This window comes from Bufo gargarizans, chromosome 3 (genome assembly GCF_014858855.1).
Source record: "Bufo gargarizans isolate SCDJY-AF-19 chromosome 3, ASM1485885v1, whole genome shotgun sequence".
Classification (NCBI taxonomy): Eukaryota; Metazoa; Chordata; class Amphibia; order Anura; family Bufonidae; genus Bufo; species Bufo gargarizans.
Window position 1 is genome coordinate 308375511 of NC_058082.1, and position 25334 is coordinate 308400844.

Consider the following 25334-nt stretch of genomic DNA (forward strand, 5'->3'; position numbering starts at 1 on the left):
GAATAGGGAGAGACGTGGTAAGCGCTCATGCAACAGTGTTGCTGAAAATGACTAATGGAATAATATTGGAGAGGGAGAGTGCATGGAGACTTATGCTTCGTCAGTTTTATTTGTTTATTTATTCCTACATGTTCCTGACGACATATTCTCATTGATATTAGATGATGTGGAAAAGGAGGAAAAGCAGATGGCAGAAGAATGGCTCCCACCTGTAGGGCAGAAAAGCTGGGGTTGGAGAAATGGGTATGCCCAAGCTGATTAATATATTTAGTGTTTACTGTCAAATAACCTGCAGGAGATTGCAGGCCAAAACAGCAATAATATGCATATTGTGTCCCCACCTAACCAGCCACAGCCCATACCAGTAACAGCATATGTTTAAAGGTGCATTAAAGGTGCGGCGCGACCATTAACAATGAAGATTGACTATACAGTGCAGTCTTTATTATTAAATAAAAGGCAGCTGTGGGATAATTGGCCACGCAGTTCTTTACTGCAGCATGTCTGCAACCCGCCCGCAGCGCGGGCTGGTTTCTGTACTCCTGATCTGCTCTGGTATGCTTGGATGGGGTGCCGTCAACTGTTATTCCCCTCCTGACACTCAGTAAAACTTATCTTCAGCTGAAGAACTCTTCCTTTTGCTGATTTCTCTTATGGTGGCCGAAGAACTATTCCTCTGGTCACTATGGCTTCCAGACATCTTTCTTCATGGCCAGCAGAGCTTAGGGTGCTCTGGCTGGCATAGGCACACCTGAGGGTGCCCCTGCTCATACTCCTCCTGTCTAGCTTAGAACTAGAGCTAGAACTAACTAGAAACTTCTGCCTCACCCTTCTGGCAGGAAGCAGGCTTGGCCCACTTCTGCCCAAAGGAGGGAGAATGGAATGGTGAGTTCCATTCTCTCTAACTGTAGCTCTGTCATTTTCACTGCCACCTGCTGGTGAACCAGGCATATTACATGTAATAAACAGTTTCATAGAAAGATTATCATTGCACAATGTAATGGACCTGGACAGAAATACATAGATGACATTCAGGTTAGCCCATTGGAGACAGTAGCAGGGTATAAAAGCGGTAACACCACTCCGGGGTGTTACAAACAATGTTTGCAAATGCTACAGTTATGTAGTGAAAAATTGCTTCAAAAACACAATATGAGCTCAACATGTGAACCCCAACTGTATTATGAGTTCTTCTACCTGAGATTTTCTTTGTGTGCGGATTTGCCAAAGTGTGTCCCCTTGCCAAAAATGCAGAAATAATTGGACTACATATAGCTGATTTAACTAAATTATTATGAAAGCAAATTATTTAGCCCCTTCAACCCCGGGCCTGTTTTCACCTTCCTGCCCAGGCCATTTTTTGCAAATCTGACACGTGTTACTTTATGTGGTAATAGCTTTGGAACACTTTTACTTATCCAAGCCATTCTTAGATTATTTTCTCGTGACACATTGTACTTCATGACAGTCATAAACTTAAGTCAATATATTTCACCTTTATTTGTGGAAAAATCCCAAATTTACCAAAAGTTTTGAAAAATTCCCAAATTTTCACATTTCAATTTCTCTACTTTTATAATAGATAGTGATACCTCATATAATAGTTATTACTTCACATTTACCATATGTCTACTTCATATTTGGATCATTTTAAAAATGACATTTTATTTTTTGGGGATGTTAGAAGGCTTAGAAGTTTAGAAGCAAATCTTAACATTTTTAAGAACATTTTCAAATCCCAATGTCTTCAGGACCAGTTCAGTTATGAAGTCACTTTCTGGGGCTTACATATATAGAAACCACCCATATATCACCCCATTTTAGAAACGACACCCTCAAGATATGCAGTACGCCACCCTGCAGGGTATTGCGATGTGAGGTCACGGTTAATGGGCAAACGATACTCACAGTTTGTAGGGAGACCCTGGGAAGGCATACAGCAGTGATGGAGAGGCTGACACAGGGGTCCTCTGGGGCACTCTCTGTATTTAGGGACCAGGCCTGATGGTGGATGAGGTGCCCTGGATGTTGCAGGTGTTTAATGTGCCTAGGGCAAGGTCCCTTTAAGGTTCGTGATGCCAGTGCCTGTAACGGTGGCACACCGATTGGTAGTAGTAATAAGTGAGGAACACGGTGTTGTGGTGAACCAAACTTTCTTTACTGGAAACAGTTCAACTTTATACAGTTTGAGTTCAGTTCCAGTTAATAAGCAGGCTTACACAATAATGGCAGGTACACTGTTCTTTGCAAGATACTCAGAGGGTAAAACAACACTTACAGACCAGGCTGCACTCTTCCTTAGAAATCCGGTGCACTATTCCTCAGAACTTCTGGCTGTCTCAATCCCAAGGCCCGTATGCCCTAATGCTGGCTTTTATTCTTGGTAGCAATCTTCCTCAGGTATATATCCCTTGCTTTAAGTTAATGATCCTTCTGCCCTTCAGCTTACTTGTCTGGCTGGTATAATGGCTCTGCTCTGCTCTGGTTAGGGAACTTGGTTTCTCTCAGGAGGCAAACCCTTCTCCTGGGGTGAATCTTCTGCGCTAACTCAGGCTCAATAACTTCAGGCAGGCTGGACTCCTTCCACTAGCCTCCTGGTGGCAACTAGAAGCCTGGGCTGTCTAGCTACATGTCAGGAGGAGGCCCTCAGCTAGTCTCTGGCTGGTGCCCTCTCACTTCTGTCTCTCCACAGACTCCTGACTACACAGACTCTCCCCTCCCTGTCTGGGCCTGAATATATATACTAGGGGCTCCCTATCTCCCTCTAGTGTCTAGGATGATGAGCTGCACCCTAATAGGCCTGTTACACACATTACAGGGAAGAATACACATAAATACATATTAAAATGCATTAAAATGGATTGAGAAATACACTGACACTGTCCCTCAGGAGTAGGAGTACACGTGGCCCAATTGACCCTTGTGTAGTGCCCACATTCAGCTAGTGGGACACTACAGATATACAAAACTTATTTTATAAACTTTGTTAACCCTTTAGGTGTTCCACAAGAATTAATGGAAAATGGAAATGAAATTTCAGAATTTCACTTTTTTGGCAGATTTTACATTTTAATACATTTTTTCCAGTAGCAAAGCAAGGGTTAACAGCCAAATAAAACTCAATATTTATTACCCTGATTCTGTGGTTTACAGAAACACCCCACAGGGCGCAGTAGGAAAGGAACGCCATATGGTTTTTGGAAGGCAGATTTAGCTGAACTGGTTTTTAGATGCTATGTCCCATTTGAAGCCCCCGTGATGCACCCCTACAATAGAAACTCAAAAAAGTGACCACATTTTGGAAACTATGGGATAAGGTGCCAATTTTATTGGTACTGTTTTGGAGTACATATGATTTTTAATTATGTTTTTTGTGAGGCAATGTAACCAAAAAATTGATGTTTTGGCACATTCATCTGACAGGTTAGATCATGCGCTATTTTTTAGAGCATGTTTTTATGGACGCAATGATATCAAATATGTCTACTTTCTATGATGTTTGTTTCAGTTTTACATAATAAAGCCTTTTTGAAAACAAAAATTAGGTTTTGGATCTCCATTTTCTGAACGCCCTTTTTTTATTTTTCATCTTGTGCAGGGGCTCGTTTTTTGCAGGAAGAGTTGATATTTTTATTGGTACCATTTTTGGATATATATGATTTTTTGATCATTCATTATTACACTTTATGGGGCAAGGTGACCCAAAAATCTGCTGTTTTGGCACAGTATTTATTTATTTATTTTTACAGCGTTTACCTGAGGGATTAGGTCATGAGACTTTTTTATAGAGCAGATCGTTATGGACGTGGCAATACCTAATATGTCTACTTTGTGTTATTTATTTAAGTTTTACATAATAATAGCATTTTTGAAACCAAAATAATGATATTTTAGTGTATCCATAGTCTGAGATCCATAGCTTTTTTATTTTTTTTACTAATTGTCTTAGATGAGGACTCATTTTTTGAGGGATTGGTACTATTTTAGGGGCTAGATGCCTTTTTGATCGCTTGGTGTTGCAATTTTTGTAATGTAAGGTGATCAAAATTTCGTTTTTTTTGACAGTTTTTATTTTTTATTTTATTTTTTTATATTATTTTATAAAGAGCTGGTTGTTATGGACGTGGCAATACCTAATATGTATACATTTTCGTGTCTCCATTGTCTGAGAGTGATACCGATTCTCTTAGGTAGGGTCTCATTTTTTTTTTGCGGGATGAGGTGAAGGTCTGATTGGTACTATTTTGGGGGGCATACACCTTTTTGATCACTTGCAGTTGCAATTTTTGTGATGTAATGTGACAAAAATTGCTTTTTTTTTACAGTTTTTTAATTTATTTTTTACAGTGTTCACCTGCGGGGTTAGGTCATGTGATATTTTTATAGAGCTGGTTGTTACAGACGTGACCATATCAAATATGTATTTTTTTTTATGTATTTCACTTTAGCACAATAATAGCAGTTTTGAAACAAAAAAGTTATGTTTTAGTGTCTCCATGTTCTGAGAGCTTTATTTTTTATTTTTTGGGCGATTGTCTTAGGTATGGGCTCATTTTTTGTGGGATGAGGTGACGGTTTTATTGACACCATTTTGTGGGACATATGCCTTTTTGATTGCTTGGTGTTGCACTTTTTGTGATGTAAGGTGACAAGGTGCTTTTTTTTGTACACCATTTTTATTATTATTTTTTTATGGTGTTTATAGGACTCGGTGGATCATGTGATATATTTATAGAGCCGGTCATTACGGATGCGGTGATACCTAATATGTGTGGGTTTTTTTTTTTCAGTTTTTTCTTATAAAATAAGGGCAAAGGGGCGTTTTTTTTTTCTTTTTTTACTTTATTAATTTTATTAAAAACACTTTTTTTATTTACTTTATTTCTGATGTTCACTTTTGGGAGTCTGATCCCCTCTGCAGTGCATTACAATACATCTGTATTGTAATGCATTGCCTGTTCGTGTACTACAGTGAGTAGTACACAAACAGATTGCCAAGGAGACCCAGCTTGAGGCTGGATCTTCTAGGCACCCGTAGAAGGCAGGTCCTGATGCCATGCAAGGCATTGGGCAGCCTTTGCATGGCATCGGGCTGCCTTCTGACACATCAAGTCCCCACCACAGCAGCGCAGGGACTCGATGCGCTCACTCACCCGACACAAACCCCTTCTATGTCGTGGTCAGCGTGGACCACGACATAGAAGGGGTTAATCCGCCGGCATCGGCTTTTACAGCGATGCTGGCAGATACAGCAGGGGCCCGGCTACCAGGGACTGCCGGGCCCCTACAGTGATCACGCGCGCACCGTTCCAGTGCCCGCCCGATCACCATGACGTACTATTACATCAAATTGCAGGAACGCAGCGGTTTCTATGACGTAGTAGTACGTCATAGGTCGGGAAGGGGTTAAGGAGAAAGTGCATTTATATGTCTGTCTATTGTGGCTTGCATGGCTACAGGGATATACAGGTGAAACTTGAAAAATTTGAATATCGTGCAAAAGTCCATTTATTTCAGTAATACAAATTAAAAGGAATTACATTAATGTAGGGTACCTGAGATTGTGACTTTGGGGTTTCATAAGCTATAAGCCATAATCATCCAAATTATACTAAATAAAGGCTTGAAATATCTCGCTTTGCATGTAAGGAGTCTCATATGTTAGTTTCACCTTTTAAGTTGCATTACTGAAATAAATGAACTTTGCACGATATTCTACATTTTCGAGTTTCACCTGTATATCTCAACATTTTGAGAAGCTTATGTAAATAGCAGGCTTTCTACTTTCCTCTGAACCAATCACCTGATTTAAGTCTCTGCCTCTGAACACGATTCAACCTGTAAAGGTATTTCCCTGGCCACACCTAAGAAACATCTGAAGGAGACACGGCACTGTGGCTGTGCAACACTGTAAGACTGAAGTATATTAGGACACTTCTCTTCCCTTTGCCGTTCAGGTAGGACTCTAGAAATTAACACTTTATAATATGGGATTGTAACTCTTAGAAAAGATAATCTTCATGTCTGAGTTCTCTTTTTAGTACAGACGCTACTTCTGTCTCACTTCTCAAGTTGTTTTCTATTTTATTACTATGTATATGTTATGTAGTAAGTCCTAAATAGCTGATATATATCATAACTCCCCATACTCCTCTCTTTCTTCACTTCTATTGAAGAATGAACTATTTTTTATTCTCTCAAGCTTCTAGTATGATTTAAAATCTAAAAAGACACAAACATGGAAAACCAGGAAAATACTAGTTAAATCTCTCCATACTTTAATTGCACAGTAAAAGGAATTTGACCCGTGTGTGAGCTGGAACAGCACTGATTTCATAGTCATATATGTGGAAAATCTGAACACAGTATTAGATACAACTATGAGGAATCGTTAGCTCCACATGATGATACGTATGGCATAACCAGTTTTCACGCATTTGATAAAGTGAAGTTTATTTAATGCACTATTTTTCAGACTATGCAGAATATATAATTTAGGACTGATGTTATCTCCATTCTTCAACGTACATACAATCAATGTATTTATGCATTACAACTGCTTTGTTAGTGTACTCTATTCCTCTTGTAGTTATGTTGAATTCTGGATATACGTGTAACCCCAGTAAGAGATTTACAAGAGCAATTACCGTAGCTACAGTGGATGGTCATCGGTAAGAAGAATTCTCTACAGCTGTTAGGGAAGGCAGCAGAACTACATTTCCTAGCTCTCCTTGGAGCAGTGAGCAGGAGACAAGTAACTGACACTTTAATAAGTAACTGACATTTTGGTTTTGCCATAGACGATTATGGAGAAGCAGCCATCTACAGTTAGACTAGTAAAGCATTATTAAGAGAGAAAGGAAAAGTATTAAGCCAAGGCTTGACGATTCATCTACTCCAATGGACCTCCTGGGAGGAGTGTCATCCCAGAGTAATCGTCCTAAAAGCATCCTGCTAGTCCTTCTCTTCATGAACTATTTACTAGTTGATACTGCCGATTGTTGGGGGCCTAAACCAAGCCTAGATTAGCAGAAGAGTGAGTAAACTGTTACACCCCTGCAGGATAAGCGGCCTCTGGACAGTGACGAATAAGGCCATACAGAATAATATCCATTTAATGCTGAAACGAGTTACTAGTTAAAGGAAACCTGTCATCAACTTTATGCTGACCTCACAGAAATTCTGATTTCATCAGAGTGTCACTCATTAACTAAAAGTAAGTGGTTTCTGAGAACCAACATCATAATCACTGCAGCCCAGGCCTTGAAAAGAGTCATATCTACCTGAGAAGAGTCCTGGTTATTCAGAATCTCCTGCTCTCCTGCCCACCTGCTGATGATTGGCAGTTCTGTCCTAGAGGGAAAGGGAGAAAACTAGGTAGAAGACTGTCAGTCATCAGCAGGTGGGCAGGGAGAGCAGGACTTCATGGATAACGAGGACTCTTCTCAGGTGGCCCGGTCTGTCTTTTAAAAGTTAAAAGGAAGTGGTTGCCGAGAACCGACATCACAATCATTGCAGACTGGAAATATGTAAAACTCCCCTAAAAGTTAGAGAATTAGTCAGGGGTTGTTACATACGTGTGTAATTTATTTTTTTGCTGAAAATCTATATTTGATGATATCTGGCATCACACTTTACTGTTAAACTGCAGCTTTTATAATACACTTTTTAGACATTTACATTAAAGGGTTTTTCAAGTGCAATAAACTTAAAAGTGGAGCAAAATAATAGAATTAAATGAATTAATCACATTTGCTTCACTGATCCTCCACCTTTCCTGTTCTAATGGTAGCCAAACCCTCTGGACACACAGAAAATGAATGCTCAGCCAATCACAGTCTTCAGTGGAGAGCAGCCTCAACCAGTGATTGGCTGAGCAGTCATTTCCTGTGCATCAAGAGAACCTAAAAAGGGTTTTCTGATATTTTAATACTGATGACCTGTCCTCAGGATAGGTCATCAGTATCTGATTGGTGGGGTCCGATTCCCAGCACCCCCACTGATCAGCTGCTTGAGAAGGCACCGACACTCCTGTGAGCGTTGCGGCCTTCTCCATGCTCACCAAGCACAGCCCGTACATGGTATAGCAGCTGTGCTTGGCATTGCAGCTCAGCCCCATTCACCTCTATGAGTCTGAGCTGCGCCTACGCCATGTGACTGATGAATGTGTTGTCACTCGGCCTAGGGAAAGCAGCGAGAAGGCCGCGATGCTACTGTGAGTGCCGCTGCCTTCTTGAACAGCTGATCAGCGGGGGTCCCAGGTGACAAACCCACACCAATCAGATACTGATTACCTATCCAGAGGACAATCATGGAAAACCCCTTTAGAAAAGCATAGGAACAAGAGCAGCAGGGGATAAGTAAGATGACTTATTTTATGTATCTTTCCGCCCACTCCCCTTGGCACTTGCTGATTGATTCCAATATTAGATGACGTCTCTTGGTTCCTTAGGACAAAAAATTACACAGAACTTAAAAAGGCATTTCTGTAATATAACTATATTACAATATGCTTTTTTTTCACATAAATCTAACAAGCTGTATAGGGTAATTTGTTATACTGTAAGGAGAGTTTCACACTAGCTCTAACATGATCCGGCAGGCTGTTCCAGTAAAGGAACAACCTACCGGAGTTCATCGTATCTGCATAGACAGGAGGGGCCGGAGCACCTCCAGGCCTCACTGACTATAATGAGGCCGGGCAGGAATCTAACCTGTTTATGACATTAGTGCCACAACTTGGCCCGACAGATACCGCTGCAAGTAGCAGTATTTGTCCAGCGAAATCCCAGCACTAATGCCGGATACAGGCCGGATCCCCGCTGGTCCCATTATAGTCAATGGGCTGTGACGGGGAAAGGTAGCATTCAGCTATACCGGATACAATGGACTCCAGCAGGCTGTTCCTCTAACAGAGCAGCCTGCTGGATCATTTTAGCTCTAGTGTGAAACTAGCCTAATATCAACATGGTATAGTTTAGTATGAGTGAAGGACTGGTTACAAATGTAACAGTTGCAACTGCTAACACTTTCACACTAGCATCTTCCCTTTACACTATTGAGATCCATCATAGGATGTCAAAAGCTTCCATTTTTTCCCCATTCATTGTCAATGTGGACAAAACTAAACTGAACGAAACGGAATGCACCAAAATGCATTCCGTTCCATTTGGTTGCGCTCCCATCTCGGACAGAATAACACTGCAAGCGCAATGTGGTACGGAGCAAGGCAATAGAAAATGTATCCGTCCCCCATTGACTTTCAATGGTGTTCATGACGGATCCGTCTTGGCTATATAAGACATAATACAACCGTATCCGTTCATGACGGATGCATGCGGTTGTATTATTGTAATGGAAGCGTTTTTGCAGATCCATGACGGATCCGCAAAAAACGCTGGTGTGAAAGTAGCCTTATGTAATAGAGGCACAGCTTTGTTAGCAAGTCCCCCTGGTAATGCAGGTATAACCCACAACGGTTCTCATGATGACTCCCTGAAAGGTGGTTTACTATACAAGGTACTGACATCACAGCAGTACCCTACTTGGGAGGAGTAAGGCTGCTAAATGGGTGAAAGTGAGGAGAAGGAGGTCTCACAGGAGGGAAGAACACTGATGAAAAATGTGTTCTAGTCTTGTCCTTGTCTAATATACTTTTATACTATTATGTTTACATGCCATATTATGCAGATATTGTGCTACAGGTTACCTTAAAAGCTTAAAAAATAAAAAATAAAAAATTTGTGTGAAGCTTGCAACATGGCCGTACTGCATTCAAATACTACACGCCTGTAATGGAACTCATTAGACCACACTGTTTAGTCGGTCTGGATTGTTAATGGCCGTGCAGCACAGTCAATACTGCACGACCATTAACAATATAGAACCACTGAACAGTACGGTCTCTTGTAGTTTAATTAGAGCCAGCTGTAGCCTGTATGGTTGTGCAGTACTCAAGTTCAGTGCAGTCTCGTCGCAAGCGCCATGTGACCACGCAATGTGGTCATACCCTAAAATCCTATTAGGCCCCTTTCACACGAGCAAGTTTTTCACACGGGTGGAATGCATGAAGTGAACGCATAGCACCTGCACTGAATCCTGACCCATTCATTTCAATGGGTCTGTGTACATTAGCGGTTTTTTTACGCATCAGTTCAACGTTGCTTGAGAATCGCAGCATGTTCTATATTCACCCAGCCGTGGCCCCATAGAAGTGAATGGGGCTTCAGTGAAAAAAGCATTGCATCCGGATCTAACATAGATGTAGTCCGTATGCATTATGTTTTTCACTGATGATTGCTAGGAGATGTTGTTTGTAAATATTCAGTTTTTTTCACGTGTGTGAAAAACGCATCAAAACTGATTGAGTTGGGAAAAAATTGAAACACTGAAAGCAATCGTAGACAAAACTGACTGAACTTGCTTGCAAAATGGTGCGAGTTTCACTAAACGCACCCTGAACGCATCCGGACACAATCCGTATCGTTCGGATTGTGTCAGGAGGCCTTAGTTTTGTTTTCTTCTGCAGTCAAGTAGTTCATATGGCAGGACATTTTAGAGGGCATTCACATGACTGTATCCGTTTTGCCTCAGGCAAATTGAAATAAATGTCTATTCAATGGACAAGAATAGGACATGTTCTATAATTTGCAGCTGAGCCGCATAGATGCAGAGAGCACATGGATGGCATCAGGCATGTGGATCGGACGTGAACAGAAAATACCCCCTATACCAGGCATCCTCAAACAGCGGCCCTCCAGCTGTTGCAAAACTACAACTCCCAGCATGCTCGAACAGCCTACAGGTATCAGCCTACAGTAGGGCATTGTGGGAGTTGTAGTTTTACAACAGCTGGAGGGCCGCAGTTTGAGGATGCCTGCCCTATACCAATCTCTTGAGCACCTTTATGGTAATAATAACTGTCATCCAGACATGTAAACGAGTTATAAATTACCCTAAGGCTGGGTTCAGACCTGAGCGTTTTACAGCGGGTTCCTACGCGCTGTAAAACGCTCAACAGGCAAGAACCAATGATTCCCTATGGGAATGGTTCTCACCTGAGCGTTTTACAGCGCGTACGATCGTGCTGTAAAACGCCCGACGCCCCAAGAAGTACATGAGCTTCTTTGGGGCGTCTTGTCACGCGTTCCCGTACATAGACTTCAGCGGGAACGCGCGACAATGGGCGTTCGCTTGTCTCTGTATGCGCGATTGCAAACGCCCGTACAATCGCGCATACAGAGCGTACGTTCAAGTACGCTCAGGTCTGAACCCAGCGTAACTTTTCATAGATAGATGTGTCAGAGGTCTCCGGGCTTGCTGTGCAAGATGCTTTATAAATTCCTTATTAACACAGCAGAACTATCTGTAGTAGGTTGTATAAAGTCTCTACAGCGCACGTGCAACTTTTTGGTAATGAAGGGAGAATCCTTGAATTATTATACTAATACTTACTTTTTTCTTGGGCATTTTTTTGTTTAGGCTTGTGAAAAAACATCTTTTGTTAGGGTGGTGTTTAATTTACTTTTTCAGGTGTTTTTTTTTTTTTTTCTCGTACAGAGAAGTCTATGAGAAAATACCTGAAACAAAACACCACAAAATACACTGTATTATAGTGCATTTCATAATTCTCTACCAACAAGAACAACAATAGCTATGGCGGTACATTGTATCAAGGTAAAAGTGTATCCAATGATTAGTGGGGGTCTGACCGTTGGAACCCACTCTTATCACGCTGCTACTCCACTCATTCTCTATAGGACAGCCGAGGGGTATTTCCTAGCCTTTGCCACTCCATTCAGGGGTGTTGGAACCCCTGTTCTTTTTATCCCTGATGGTCCCCGCACTAGGACCTCCACGAATCAGCCTCTTATCACCTATGTGGTGGGTAGGGGATAAGGTTTGATCTTGGTAAACCCTTGAAGGAACAAAATAAAGTAATCATTGCTACATGCAGTCGTTCTTCCTATCATGGCCCTGAAATGATGCAGAAATACACACAACCATATTCAAGCAGTATTGTGTCTGTGTTTTAGGGCGTGAGAAAAAAAAAAGCACTGAAGACAGGGTGTTGTTCCTACAAGATTGCTTCTGTGTCAAGCTTAGTCATCGGCCAACCTCCTATTATGAGGGCACCAACTCCCTCATCCTATTTCACCTATTTTCTTATCATTATCACTACTAAAGCCGAATCGATGATGTGGTCATGGCATGATGAGAATAAGGTTAACTACATCCTCAGTGTTACTAATACCAAGCTCTATTCTGTAACCTTTTCTCCTCTTTTCTCTTGATTTCTCCCTTCTCCTGTCTATGGAAGAATACTTTTTGCACAAACCAGCCCAACAAGTTTGATGAAAGAAATCATACGCCCAGATGCTTGTCTCTAGTGTCTCACATTTTTTCTTTTACCTCTCAGTGAACAAACATTTAACAGCTCCACTCCTTGCCAAATATAATGCACACCTGAGTAAAGGTGCAGCAATGGAACTTTTGTGACATTTTGCTGAAATGCATGGAACCCCACAAGTCATAGGATGCACTGACTGTACACCTGGAGGGCTTAGGACTCTTTCACACAGTGTTTGATCAGTGATTGCCATCTGTGATTGTGAGCCAAAATCACAGAGATACGGTATAATGGAAAGATCAGTATCTGTTCTGTGTTTAGAGCCGCACCTGGTTTTGGCTCAAAATCACTGACGGAAATCACTGACCAAAACACTGACTGCGTGAAAATGGCCTAACATATACGGAACATAGACAATCACAGAGGGGGATAATAGTAGGCAAATAAAGTTAGTTTCACACCACAGCAGGCCTTAGCACATACTGTACAGTATATGTTTGGCTAGTAGAAGTTAAAAAACTTTTTAACAGTATAGAAAACTTCATAGGAAAAAAAATCATATGCCAAGCATGTGCACATTCTTTTACAATGGGGGTCAGAGGCAAATGCATGCAAATGTATTGGCATTCTGTTGCATACATCAGGGCCACATGTCTGGCAACTGAAACGTAATGCTAAACATGGTTTGAGCCTAGCAGGTGTACAACCCACAATTCATGGTAAATGGTGGAGTACATCTTAGGCCTCATGCACACGACCGTTTTTTTTTTTAAGGTCCGCAAAAACGGGGTCCGTAGGTCCGTGATCTGTGACCGTTTTTTCGTCCGTGGGTCTTCCTTGATTTTTTACCACTCTCTGGTAGGCCCCAGACACTTATTGAGTATGTTGGTAAAAAGTGTTGAAACCCTAGACAGATTTTTGGCGCAGACACATTAGTAAAGCAGAGTCTGTGTGTGCTGCCTAATCGGAACAACTCATATGGCAACAACTCAATGGGGGTCATTTATTAAGACCAGCTACACTGGTCTTAGATTCCCCCCTATGCTGCCATAAAATCGTCATGAATTAGGCAGTCCATACAGTCCGTGTTTATTTGCAAATATTTATGTCTGTTTTAAGCCATAAATGTTAGTAAATTTGCCTGGGCCAGAGACCCGGCCTCGGCAAAGGGGAAACAAAGACCGGCATAAAAAGCTGATCTTTGTAAATGACCCGCAATGTGCATGTCCACCTCACAAGGTCCACTGACTGGATACAGTAGCTGACTGCAGAGTATATTTACTCTGGCCAGCTACGAATTCATTTCTTTCATAGACACAGCACTTTCAAAAGCAAATAGCATTATCAGACTTACTACTGATATTAAATGGTCAGTCTCTTTTATGTGTTTATTTAAACCGGGTGTGATATTCCTTCCTATATGTATATAAATGAATATAAGAAAAACATTTACATGATGGCCACTAAAGGCATTTCACCACTTTGTATCTATCAGTATGGAATTTTTATTACATTTCTAAAGAACAACCCAAAAATTTTACATAAAGCTAAACTCACAAACCTAGACCCAAACAACCATTTCCTACTTTCCTGCTTTTTGGCCTTTTGCTTCCTCTTTCACAACAACTGAGAATTTCTTGCTAGCAAGGTGAGGCCTCACTGAAGCACGTGGCCTCAAGTCTTCCTTATAGAGTTCACATCCATGTACACATTCAGTTGGGCACGTGCAGTAAAGAAATTACCATAAGCAATACAGAGTCCTGGATGCCAGAGCCTCTGGGTTACTGGGACAGAATAGAATTATTGACGAGATATTTTTTCGAAGTTACTGGGTCAGTCACTGGCAGACACAGATTGTAGATAGAAGACATACATAGTAACATAGTACTTTTCAGGTGATATAAGGAGCTTTTTTATTTATTATCTTTGTATCACCCTATAGTATATAGCATTAATCTCTCATAGTCTAAGAAGAGGTGTAAAGCCAGCCATACTCTTAAAGGGCTATTACCATGTCAGTGGTGCATTCTCCATTCACCGGCATGGGACCTCTGAAAATAGGTGAGCACGTTCACTCAGCTATTTGCAGAACTCCCATAGCAGTGAATGGAGGGTATGACGCACATGCACAGTGTACTCACCTTCATTTTGGGAGACCCTTTCTGGAGATAGAAATGGGTCCCAGAGGTGAGACGCGCTCCTATTTGACAATGATGGCAAATCTTAGTGATATGCCGTCAATGTCTAAGATGGGAATACCGCTTTGAGATACAAGTCAGCCAAACATTTATTCAACTTACAGCTATTATTCCTAATTCCCCCGTACAGATGCATACTCTACTCAGTTGTGCCACTATCTGCAACTTTTCCCTGCTCATGCCAGTTCTAAAATTGTGGGCATGGTGTACCGGGGAAGGGGATGGGCCACAGTCTCATTCATCGTTCTCTACGCTTGTTTACGCTTACGTTCTTACATATAGAACTGGCACTAGATGTGCCTGCGCCTCTTCATAACTTCAGCGAATGGGCCTTATTAAGAAAAGACGGTCTTAATAAATGTGCCCCATATTGTGTATGGCAGCAGTGCGCTGGAAAAATATTTATGATAGGGTTACATTGGATTTTGAGATATCTATTGTATACTGTGGTTGCTGTTGTTGGAAAGGAGAATGGAAAAGATAGGCCAATGCAATGTAAAGTATTAAAAGAAAAGTTAGATGTGAACTGACGCACATAAATGACTGACCAAATGTGTCATAGTTCCATCAAGGAAACAGAATTTCATAGCACGTGCCATATTCGCATGTTTGGTGCAATCATTTGAAAAATATAGTGCAGTTTTATCAGGGCTCTAATACTTTGGGACAGTATTCAAACATAGAGTACATTGCATATTGTTTTCAAGTAATTGAGTATATCTATTGATTTGTGCTATGTAAATTCTACTTTCAAAACGAGTATGGCAGAACTATTGAAATGAATCACTTCATCATTTAACTTGTGATTTTCAACCATATGTTTCAAAGACAGTAATCATGTATACGATCATATTTAATTGGCATATGAACAAGCTATATGTATATATAGATATAATAATGATCTGTACCTCAGTTAGTGTTCCTGTGACTATGTTTAGAGCTGAACAGCTAATTTACAAAGAATAAAAACTATCTAAGGAATGCTAGGAAAGTACGACGAGTACTTCTATAGTCAGGTTGGAACAACATGTGACTAGAGGAAAACATGAGACACCGATTGCATTGTCCTTTTACAGTATTTACAGTATTGTGTCACGTATAGCACTATATACTGTAAGCTTTTTATATGGTGGACACAACTGACACTCAGTAGCACAATTTGAGCACCTGTCCGGCCTCCATACGATGAAAGAGAAACGTTGCATCTAATGCAAATTTACACCAGACACATAACCAACACTATAGCAAATAATGGGATCTGTTTTGTCTCATTATTTTCCCTCTGTTGTTCTTGTACTAAACTGGAGGTCTAGATATATGAAAGGAGGACGAACCACTTCCAGACTGTCCATAGACTTATACATCTGGGGAGTCTATGTTTATCTCTACAAGGATGTTTCTGAATGTCCTTGCAGAGTTGGCAGCTGTATGCAGATTTTGCAGATGCAGGAGCCATTCAGAAGACAGAGGTGGTTTTGTACCCATTGCTGTATTAACCACCTCCCGTCCGCCCGTTGACTATAAACGTCCGGGAGGTGGATCTCTCTCTCTCTGAATGGACGTTTCTGAATGTCCATTCAGAGATGGCAGCTGCATGTTAATCGTGTAGCTGCAGAGCGGGTTGCCCGCTGTCAGTGACAGAAAGGCAACCCAGAGAGAAGGTAGGGACAGTTCCCAGGTGTCCCTGCCTTCTAGATCGCTGTAAACACAGCGCTCACCGAGTGCTGTGTATACAGATCAGGAAGCGCTATGCATGTCACCGCCGGGGCCGGGAGAGTGCAGGAGCTGTCGGGTCTTCTACAGATCTCGATCAGCCCAGCACTGAGGCTGCACAGCACTGTATAGTGCTGTACAGCCTCTCAGGGGGGTGTATTTCCCCTGCAACTGGGGCTACTATGTCAGACACAGTTACAGGAGAAATCAATAGTGGGAAAAAAATAATGTGAAGTTAAATGTCCCCCAGAGGTCTTGTATGACCTTATGGGGGATGCAAATTGTAAAATAAATAAAAAAAGTGTTAAAAAAAAATAAAGGTTGCACATGTAAAAAGAAAAAAAATCCCCAAGTAAGGAATAAAAAAAATGTTAAAAATAGAAAAAAATAATAAACAAAATAGACATATTTGGTATTGCCGCATCCGTGACAGTCGGCTCCATAAATATTTCACATGATCCACCCAGTCCGATAAACACCATAAAAAAATACTTACATCACAAAAAGTGCAACACTAACTAATCAAAAAGGCATATGTCCCAAAAATTGTACCTCATCCTGCAAAAAATTTGTCCCTACATAAGAAAATCGCTCAAAAAAAATATATATATATAGCTCTCAGAACATGGACACATTAAAACATAATTTTTTTGTTTCAAAAATACTATTATTGTGTTAAAGTGAAATAGATAAATAAAAAAGTATACATATTAGGTATCGCCGCATCCGTAACAACCAGCTCTATAAAAATCCCTCAGGAAACACCGTAAAAAATAAGGGATCTGTTCTGGGACCCATATTGTTTAGTATCTTTATCAGCGAAATTGCAGAAGGCCTCGATGGTAAGGTGTGTCTTTTTGCTGATGACACAAATATTTGTAACAGGGTTGAATATTTGTAAATGGAAAAGGATTTAGGAAAACTAGAGGAATGTTTACAAATCTGGCAACTAAAATATAATGTTGATAAGTGCAAGATAATGCACCTGGGGCGTAAAAACCCAACAGCAGAATACAGAAACAGTCCTAACTTCAGTATCTGAGGAAAGAGATTTAGGGGTCATTATTTCACCTTTAAGACTTAAAGGTAGGGAGACGATGTCATAGAGCAGCAGGAAATGCTAGCAGAATGCTTGGGTGTATAGGGAGAGGCATTACCAGTAAAAAGAGGGAGGTGCTCATGCAGCTCTACAGAGCACTAGTGAGACCTAATTTGGAGTATTGTGCGCAGCACTGGAGACCATATCTCCAGAAGGATATTAATACTTTGGAGACAGTTCAGAGAAGAGTTACTAAACTAGTACATGGATTGCAGGATAAAACTTACCAGGAAAGATTAAAGGACCTTAACATGTATAGCTTGTAAGAAAGACGAGACAGAGGGGATATGATAGAAACCTTTAAATACCTAAAGGGAATCAACAAGGTAAAAGAGGAGAGAATATTTAAAAGAAGAAAAACTGCTACAATTAGAGGGGCAAAGGTTTAAAAGTAATATCAGGAAGTATTACTTTACTGAGAGAGTAGTGGATGCATGGAATAGCCTTGCTGCAGAAGTGGTAGCTGCAAATACAGTGAAGGAGTTTAAGCATGCATGGGATAGGCATAAGGCCATCCTTCATATAAGATAGGGCCAGGGGCTATTCATAGTATTCAGTATATTGGGCAGACTAGATGGGCCAAATGGTTCTTATCTGCCGACACATTCTATGTTTCTATGTATGCCCCCCAAAATAGTACCAATCAAACTGTCACCTCATCTCGCAAAAAATGAGACCCTAACTAAGACAATCGGGCTAAAAAATAAATAAAAACGTTGTCTCTCAGACTATGGAGACACTAATACATCATTTTTTTGGTTTAAAAAATGCTATATTGTGTAAAACTTAAATAAATAAGAAAAAGTATACATATTAGGTATCGCCACGTCCATAAGGATCTGCTCTATAAAAATGTCACATAACCTAACCCCTCAGGTGAACGCTATAAAAATAAATAAATAAAAACTGTGTTAAAACAACCAATTTTTGGGTTACCTTGCATAATAAAGTGTTATAATAAATGATAAAAAAATCATATGTACCCAGAAATGGCACCAATAAAAACGTCAACTCTTCCTGCAAAAAACTAGCCTCTGCACAAGACGATCGGCATAAAAGTAAAAAAAATATGGCGTTCAGAATATGGAGACACAAAAACATAATTTTCTTTCGAAAATGCATTACTATGTAAAATTATATCATTTGCGTCCGTACCAACCCGATCTATAACAATAGCACATGATCTACCCTGTCAGATGAATTTAGTAAAATAAATAAAATAAAAACATTGCTAAAACAGCAATTTTTTGGTTACTTTGCCTCACAAAAAACATAATATAGAGCAATTAAAAATCATATGTACCCCAAAATAGTACCAATAAAACTGGCACCTTATCCCCTAGTTTCCAAAATGGGGTCACTTTTTGGGAGTTTCTACTGTAAGGGTTCATCGGGGGCTTCAAATGGGACATCTAAAAATCAGTTCTACAAAATCTGCCTTCCAAAAACCATATGGCGCTCCTTTTCTTCTGCGCCCTGCTGTGTGCCCTTACATCAGTTTACAACCACATGTGGGGTGTTTCTGTAAACTGAAGAATCAGGGTAATAAATAGAGTTTTGTTTGACTGTTAACCCTCGATGTGTTAAAGAAAAAAATGGATTAAAATGGAAAATCTGCCAAAAAAGTGAAATTTAAAAATTTGATCTCCATTTTCCTTTAATTCTTGTTAAACACCTAAAGGGTTAACAAAGTTTGTAAAATCAGTTTTAAGTTACTTGAGGGGTGTAGTTTCTACAATGGAGTCATTTATGGGGGGTATCCACTATGTAAGCCCCACAAAGTGACTTCAGACCTGAACTGGTCCTTAAGAAGTGGGTTTTGGCAACATTCTTAAAAATTTTAAGAATTGCTTCTAAAATTCTAAGCCTTCTAACATCCTAAAGAAATAAAATGACATTTACAAAATGATGCCAACATAAAGGAGACATATAGGGAATATTAAGTAATAAATAATTTATGAGGAATCAATTTCTGTTTTAGAAGCAGAGAAATTAAATTTTGAAAATTGCTAATTTTTCAAAAATGTTTGTAAATTCTGGACTTTTTCATAAATAAAGGTGAAATATATTGACTAAAATTTATGACTATCATGAAGTACAATGTGTTACGAGAATACAATCTCTGAATGGCTTGTATAAGTAAAAGCGTTCCAAAGCTATTACCACATAAAGTGACATATGTCATATTTGCAAAATTAGACCTGGTCAGGAAGGAGGCAAATGGCCCGGATGTGAAGTGGTCAATGCTCAATGAGTGCTGTGTATAAAGATCTGGAAGCAGCAATTTTCCTTCCTGCCCTGGTCCTAGCAATTATGTAATTGTCAGATGTCGGGTTTCTGAGGGCTATATTTCTGCTGTTTCTGTTACAAATATATCAGCCCCTCTTACAGGAGAAATGAGCAATAAAAAGAAAATGTAATACTAAAAAGCCTCCAAAGGTCAATGATGAGATCCAGCACGTTCTTCCTGCACTCACCGCTCAATGGTCTTCTGCCAGTGTCTCGCTGCACTGTGAAAAGAAATTGCACAGCATCAGGTCATAGTTTGCACTATGTCCTGACACTGTATGTAGTTAGTGTATATAATATATCGATCGGCACTTTGGGAAATAGAGTGCAGGTGCGCGTGTCCCAGGGCAGGCGTCCCATGTAGATAAAAGGAAAAACGGACCAGCACTCGCTGTTAGTATAGTTTTTTATTTTTTTGCTGTACAAAGTCAGGACACAGCACAGCAGGCGCTCAGCAGAAGACCATGGAGCGGGGAGTACAGCCAATACCAGGAGCGTCATATTCACTACTCCCCAGTCCTACTGTGTACTAATGAGCGCTTCCATAATGGAAGTGCTCATTAGTTTTCGCTTCATAATATGCACTGCCATTTCCCCCCACCTCCACCCCTATTTTGGGGGGTAAAAATGCATCTTATGGAGTGAAAAATACAGTAAATGCAAAAAATACTAAAATAAAAATGGCATAAAATAAAACTCCATGTGTTACCAAAAAAGATACAAATTTGATTTAAATAACCAAATGAAAAAAAAAATTATGACTTTTGAAGCCACATTGAAGCCCAAAATTTTTAATGTGTCTGGTCCAAAGGGGTAGAAAATGACTAAAAACACAAAAATACGTCTGGTTGGGAAGGGGGATTTGTCGATCTTGAAATGATCTATTATATACTGTATAACTACAAAAAATATGTTGCATGGCAATGATTTATAGGGATGAGCAAATCAACTTCAGATGTTTTTTCCGAAGTCAATTCGCATAAAACTTTGTTTTAATACTGTATGGAGCGAATGCTCCGTACAGTATTAGAATGTATTGGCTACAATGAGCCAAAGTTATTACTTGCATAATAACTTCATAAATTTATTATACTGAAAAAAAACATTTCCCGAACTCGGGTTTAGGTAACAAGATGTTCCATCCAAAGTCAATTCGCTCATCCCTAATGATTTACAGTACATATGTATTAAAATATTTTAGCATTTACAGTGAATCCACTTATAGTCCTAAATTAATTACATTTTTTTGTCTCTTTAGGCAGCTAACTCAGAATGGATTGGAAAACATTCCAGGGAATCCTGAGTGGTGTGAATAAGTATTCTACAGCATTTGGAAGAATCTGGCTATCAGTGGTATTTGTATTCCGAGTTCTCGTGTATGTGGTCGCCGCAGAGAAAGTATGGGGAGACGAACAAAAAGATTTTGATTGTAACACTCGACAACCTGGTTGCACCAATGTTTGCTATGACCACTACTTCCCTATATCTCATATCCGACTTTGGGCTCTACAGCTCATATTTGTGACTTGTCCTTCACTGTTGGTCATTATGCACGTGGCTTACAGAGAAGATCGAGAAAAAAAGAACAAGATTAAAAATGGAGATAAATGTAATAAACTGTATGAAAACCCAGGCAAGAAACATGGTGGTCTGTGGTGGACCTATCTTTTGAGCCTTTTCTTCAAAACTGGTATAGAAATATCATTCCTGTACATCCTTCATAAAATGTGGGATAGCTTTGACCTGCCAAGACTTGTTAAGTGTACGAATGTGGATCCATGCCCTAATATTGTGGATTGCTACATTGCCCGACCAACTGAGAAGAAGGTTTTTACCTATTTTATGGTAGCAGCCTCTGCCATCTGTATCATCCTAAATATTTGTGAGATATTCTACCTCATTTCTAAAAGAACTCTCAGATGTGTTGCAAAGTATAAGAAGTCCAATAAACATTCAGTTACCTACAGCAAAGCATCAACCTGCCAGTGCCATGTTCATTTGGATGCCTCAGAGAAGAAACCAATTAACAAAACATTGGAGTCTCTAAGAGCTTCTGCACCCAATCTGACCTCTTTGTAAAATGTTCAAATTAAAGATCAAGCAACAGTCAAGCAAGTCACCTAGGACACAGAATTTGTGCTGCCTTCTATTTTGGTAATGTTGATCTAAAATGTATTGGAGAAGATACTGGGAGTCATAATGTGGGGACTCTATCTAAATGAGCCTACAAGTACTTCTTTCAGAGCTGCCAAAAGAAAATTCTAAATGTGTGTTACCTAACTTAAGGATGGAAATACCACTGAGACATAGGATAACATTATGAACACTAAAGAACAAAATAAAAAAAATATATGACTGGCTTCTGAAGTCAAGTCTTATACAAATCCTATAATATGCATTTCATAGTTTAGGTACGAAATGATGTGACTCAACAATTAATGGAGATCTTCAAATTAAGTAATAGTTACTGCCACAATAAACATGTTGACATAGACTGGACTTATCTAATGAACTACTTATGTTATTGGGAGTTGAAGAAGAAAAAAAAAAAACTTTCTACAGTTATACTATATGGAACAAGATTGATGTTGGTGACATTTATTCACATGGCCCTCCAGAGGAACAGAGGATCCTCAAAAAGGCTCTCATTTTTATACCCACAACAGGGTTTGTGAAGCTCAGAGAAGACATTGTCACTTACAGATGAACAGCTGCTAGGCTCTGTCACATTTTTGGTTGTTTCTTATTAATGATATGACCCGTGTAGACAAAAATAGCAGAGTTTACAAGGTAATCAAAACAGGGCATTTGTTCTAGCCACCTGGAGGATGTGCCCTCAGATTTACCTCTTATGATTGGACTACAATAACCCAGTTGTTTTTGTTTCTTTCATCAAAACACTGGAAAACACTTTTTGCATATATTTCTATTAAAAAAAACAGAGTATGAATAAAATTCTGTCTATAACACGCAATGTTTGATATCCTACAGCCACTAAGCTAGCGATTATGCTTGGATTAAATTCTAGGTCTATTTTTACTCATGTTTATCGCAATGGATGGGAATTAGGATAATAGTAGGGACATTAAATTAGATACGTCCATTTAGAATGCATCTGTACTAGAAATATTGAAAAAAAAAGAGCTGGATTATAGGGCAGAAGGGGGATTTGCCCAGGTGCCTTCACCACATACTCTTCTTAATAGGTTTGGCCATGCTTTTAAAATCTATGGCCTATCCACTTACACTGGTGGGAGTCCAACTCTTGTCTCCCCTGCCAAACAGCTATTTAAAGCACCAAGGCATTCATGCAAGCGATCAAAACATTTTTTAATACTGGTGTAATTTTAGTACCAGCTGTGCAGGGTGTTACAGCTTTGCCCCCTCTAAACAGCTGAGCTACTGAGTATTGAACCTCACCAACCTAATTTTTATGGCTTTCACTAAGGAAAGGCTATACATTTTAAAGGGCTTCTGTCACCAGAATCAAAACAGGCTTACCTGCAAAATCTGCACTGGTCAGCAGAAGCTAGCAGTCTTGGCCCCATCCCCACCTCTGGCTTTTTTTCTGACAAAACTGAACCTTTAATATATGCAAATGAGTTTCTAGGAGCAATGGGGCACTGCCGTTACTCCTGGAGGCTCCGTTCTCTATGCTGCTGCCATGCCCCCTGCACTTTGATTGACATGGCAGGTACCCAGCGCATTACAGGAGAGAGGTTCAAGAGCAGTTCTTCTCTGTACTGCACTTGCATTGGGTACTGAAGCGCACAGCGAAGGCGTAAGACTAGAAGAACTCAGGGCCAGACGTGATGATGTTTACACTGCCTGGCCCTGTTAAACGATGTGCAGAGGGCTCCAGGAGTAACGGCAATACCCCCATTGATCCTAGAGGCTCATTTGCATATACTAAAAGTTCATTTTTCTCAGAAGTAAAGCCACAGATGGGGATGGGACCAAGACTGCTAGCTTCTGCTGACCTGTGCACATGTCGAAGTTCAGCCTGTTTCACTACTTTGATCTGGTGACAAAAGCCCTTTTAAAAGCCTGGATAGCCACATTAATCTCTTTCCAGATACTCCTAGCAACCAGACATAGACGTTTCGGCACCATAGATGCTATTAAAAGTTGTGCAACCTGCTTGTCTAATCAGCAGCTGACAGGGTCTGAGTACTTGACACCTAATAAAAACCCAAGAGCAGGATCTCCTCGACCATAAAATTGGCATACATTTTTGACTCTCACCTAGTGAAGAGCACTTCAACTGGAGATTAACGTGAAGTGGTTGATACTGAATGGCATCAATAGGATGGAAAGGTTCTAACCACCAAATTCCTTGCCCAGGAGCCTCCACCAACCTTCATCCAGCCCTTAGCAGAATAGAAGCAGTTGTGAAATAATTAACACTTAAAGTGACAAATAAAGGAGAGCTTACTTACCAATGATAGAGATAGGATGCTGTGAGGTGATGGATGAGTGACATTGTTCTGTTATACCAAGTTCCAAGACTATTTCTACTGCCTTTGTATTTATTATTTATAAACCTGTGTATATTTTATTAAATTGTATTTTTTAAATAAGTGACATTGGTTTTAATCTGATTTTTTTTCATTTGCATGGAAATGAAAAAGTTATTAAATACTCAGTACAAAATGCGGATGGAGCAGGGATTTCATAATAGGTACAAGCTAGAAATAGTAATATTTCTGCTACAGCTTTCCCAGTCACAATATTAAATTCTAATGAGCATTCTATAACACATTGCTGAAATGAAGCAATAGGGACTGCTTTCCTGAATCATGACTAATGTCTACCAGCCATAAAATGAAAAGCTTCAGGTCAATTCACTATTTACCATTTGTGTAGTCCAAAACTTCTCAAACTTTAGAAATGTTATTAAGCAAAATGTGCCAGAATTTTGTAGCAAACTGCACGAAAAAGTGGATTAAAATTATACTGTCTGTCTTCACTGTTTTTGAAAAGTATCTAGGTAACAGGGGTAATGACACATACTAACAAAGTAACAAAAGTGTCTAACCTGTCAGGCTCAGCTATTTGGCAAAATCTACCTTTTTTATCAAAGTGGTCTAAAAGAAAAAACTAGCATTATTGGCGATTAGAGATGAGCAAATTTTTTAAAAATTCGATTTAGCCGGTTCGCCGATATTTCTGAAAAAATTCCGTTTGATCTGAAGTTATTTGCGGTGAATCGCATTAAAAACTGCTATTTTTTTGCTGCAGAGAGTCTTTATAGTGGTGTAGAACACTGTGCCTTGCAGTAACACGCATAGGGAGTCTGCTGTGGTAGTGAAATATTACTGTGAGTCAGTATGACATGAAGATGACAGGCGTCGCTCTAAGGGTACTTTCACACTAGCGTTTTTCTTTTCTGGCACTGTACTGTCATAGGGGCTTAATACCATAGCATGCTGCGGTATTATCTCCGGTCCAAAATTCTGGATCAGTTGCCGGAATGCCGGATCCGGCATTAATTTGCATTGAAATGTATTAGTGTCATATCCAGCATTAAAAATACCGCAATGCCGGATCACCTCTGCCGCAAGTGTGAAAGTAGCCTTAGAATCACTGCATACTTAACTGATTTGGGCAGTCACGGGGCCAAAACTGACCAAATAACTCAAGAGTAAACTCAGCCTTACAGGTCAATGTTAGCATCAAGAAGAAG

At 39.9% G+C, this 25334-nt stretch overlaps 1 protein-coding gene across 1 annotated transcript; it reads left to right on the top strand.

Moving 5' to 3' along the window:
- Positions 1–5866: 5866 nt before the first annotated feature.
- Positions 5867–24232, top strand: GJB3 (gap junction protein beta 3). The gene is made up of 2 exons (XM_044288028.1): positions 5867–5957; positions 20907–24232. The coding sequence occupies exon 2, from the start codon at positions 20921–20923 to the stop codon at positions 21725–21727; it is 807 nt and encodes a 268-aa protein (XP_044143963.1). The 5' UTR covers positions 5867–5957; positions 20907–20920; the 3' UTR covers positions 21728–24232.
- The last annotated feature ends 1102 nt before the right edge of the window (positions 24233–25334 follow it).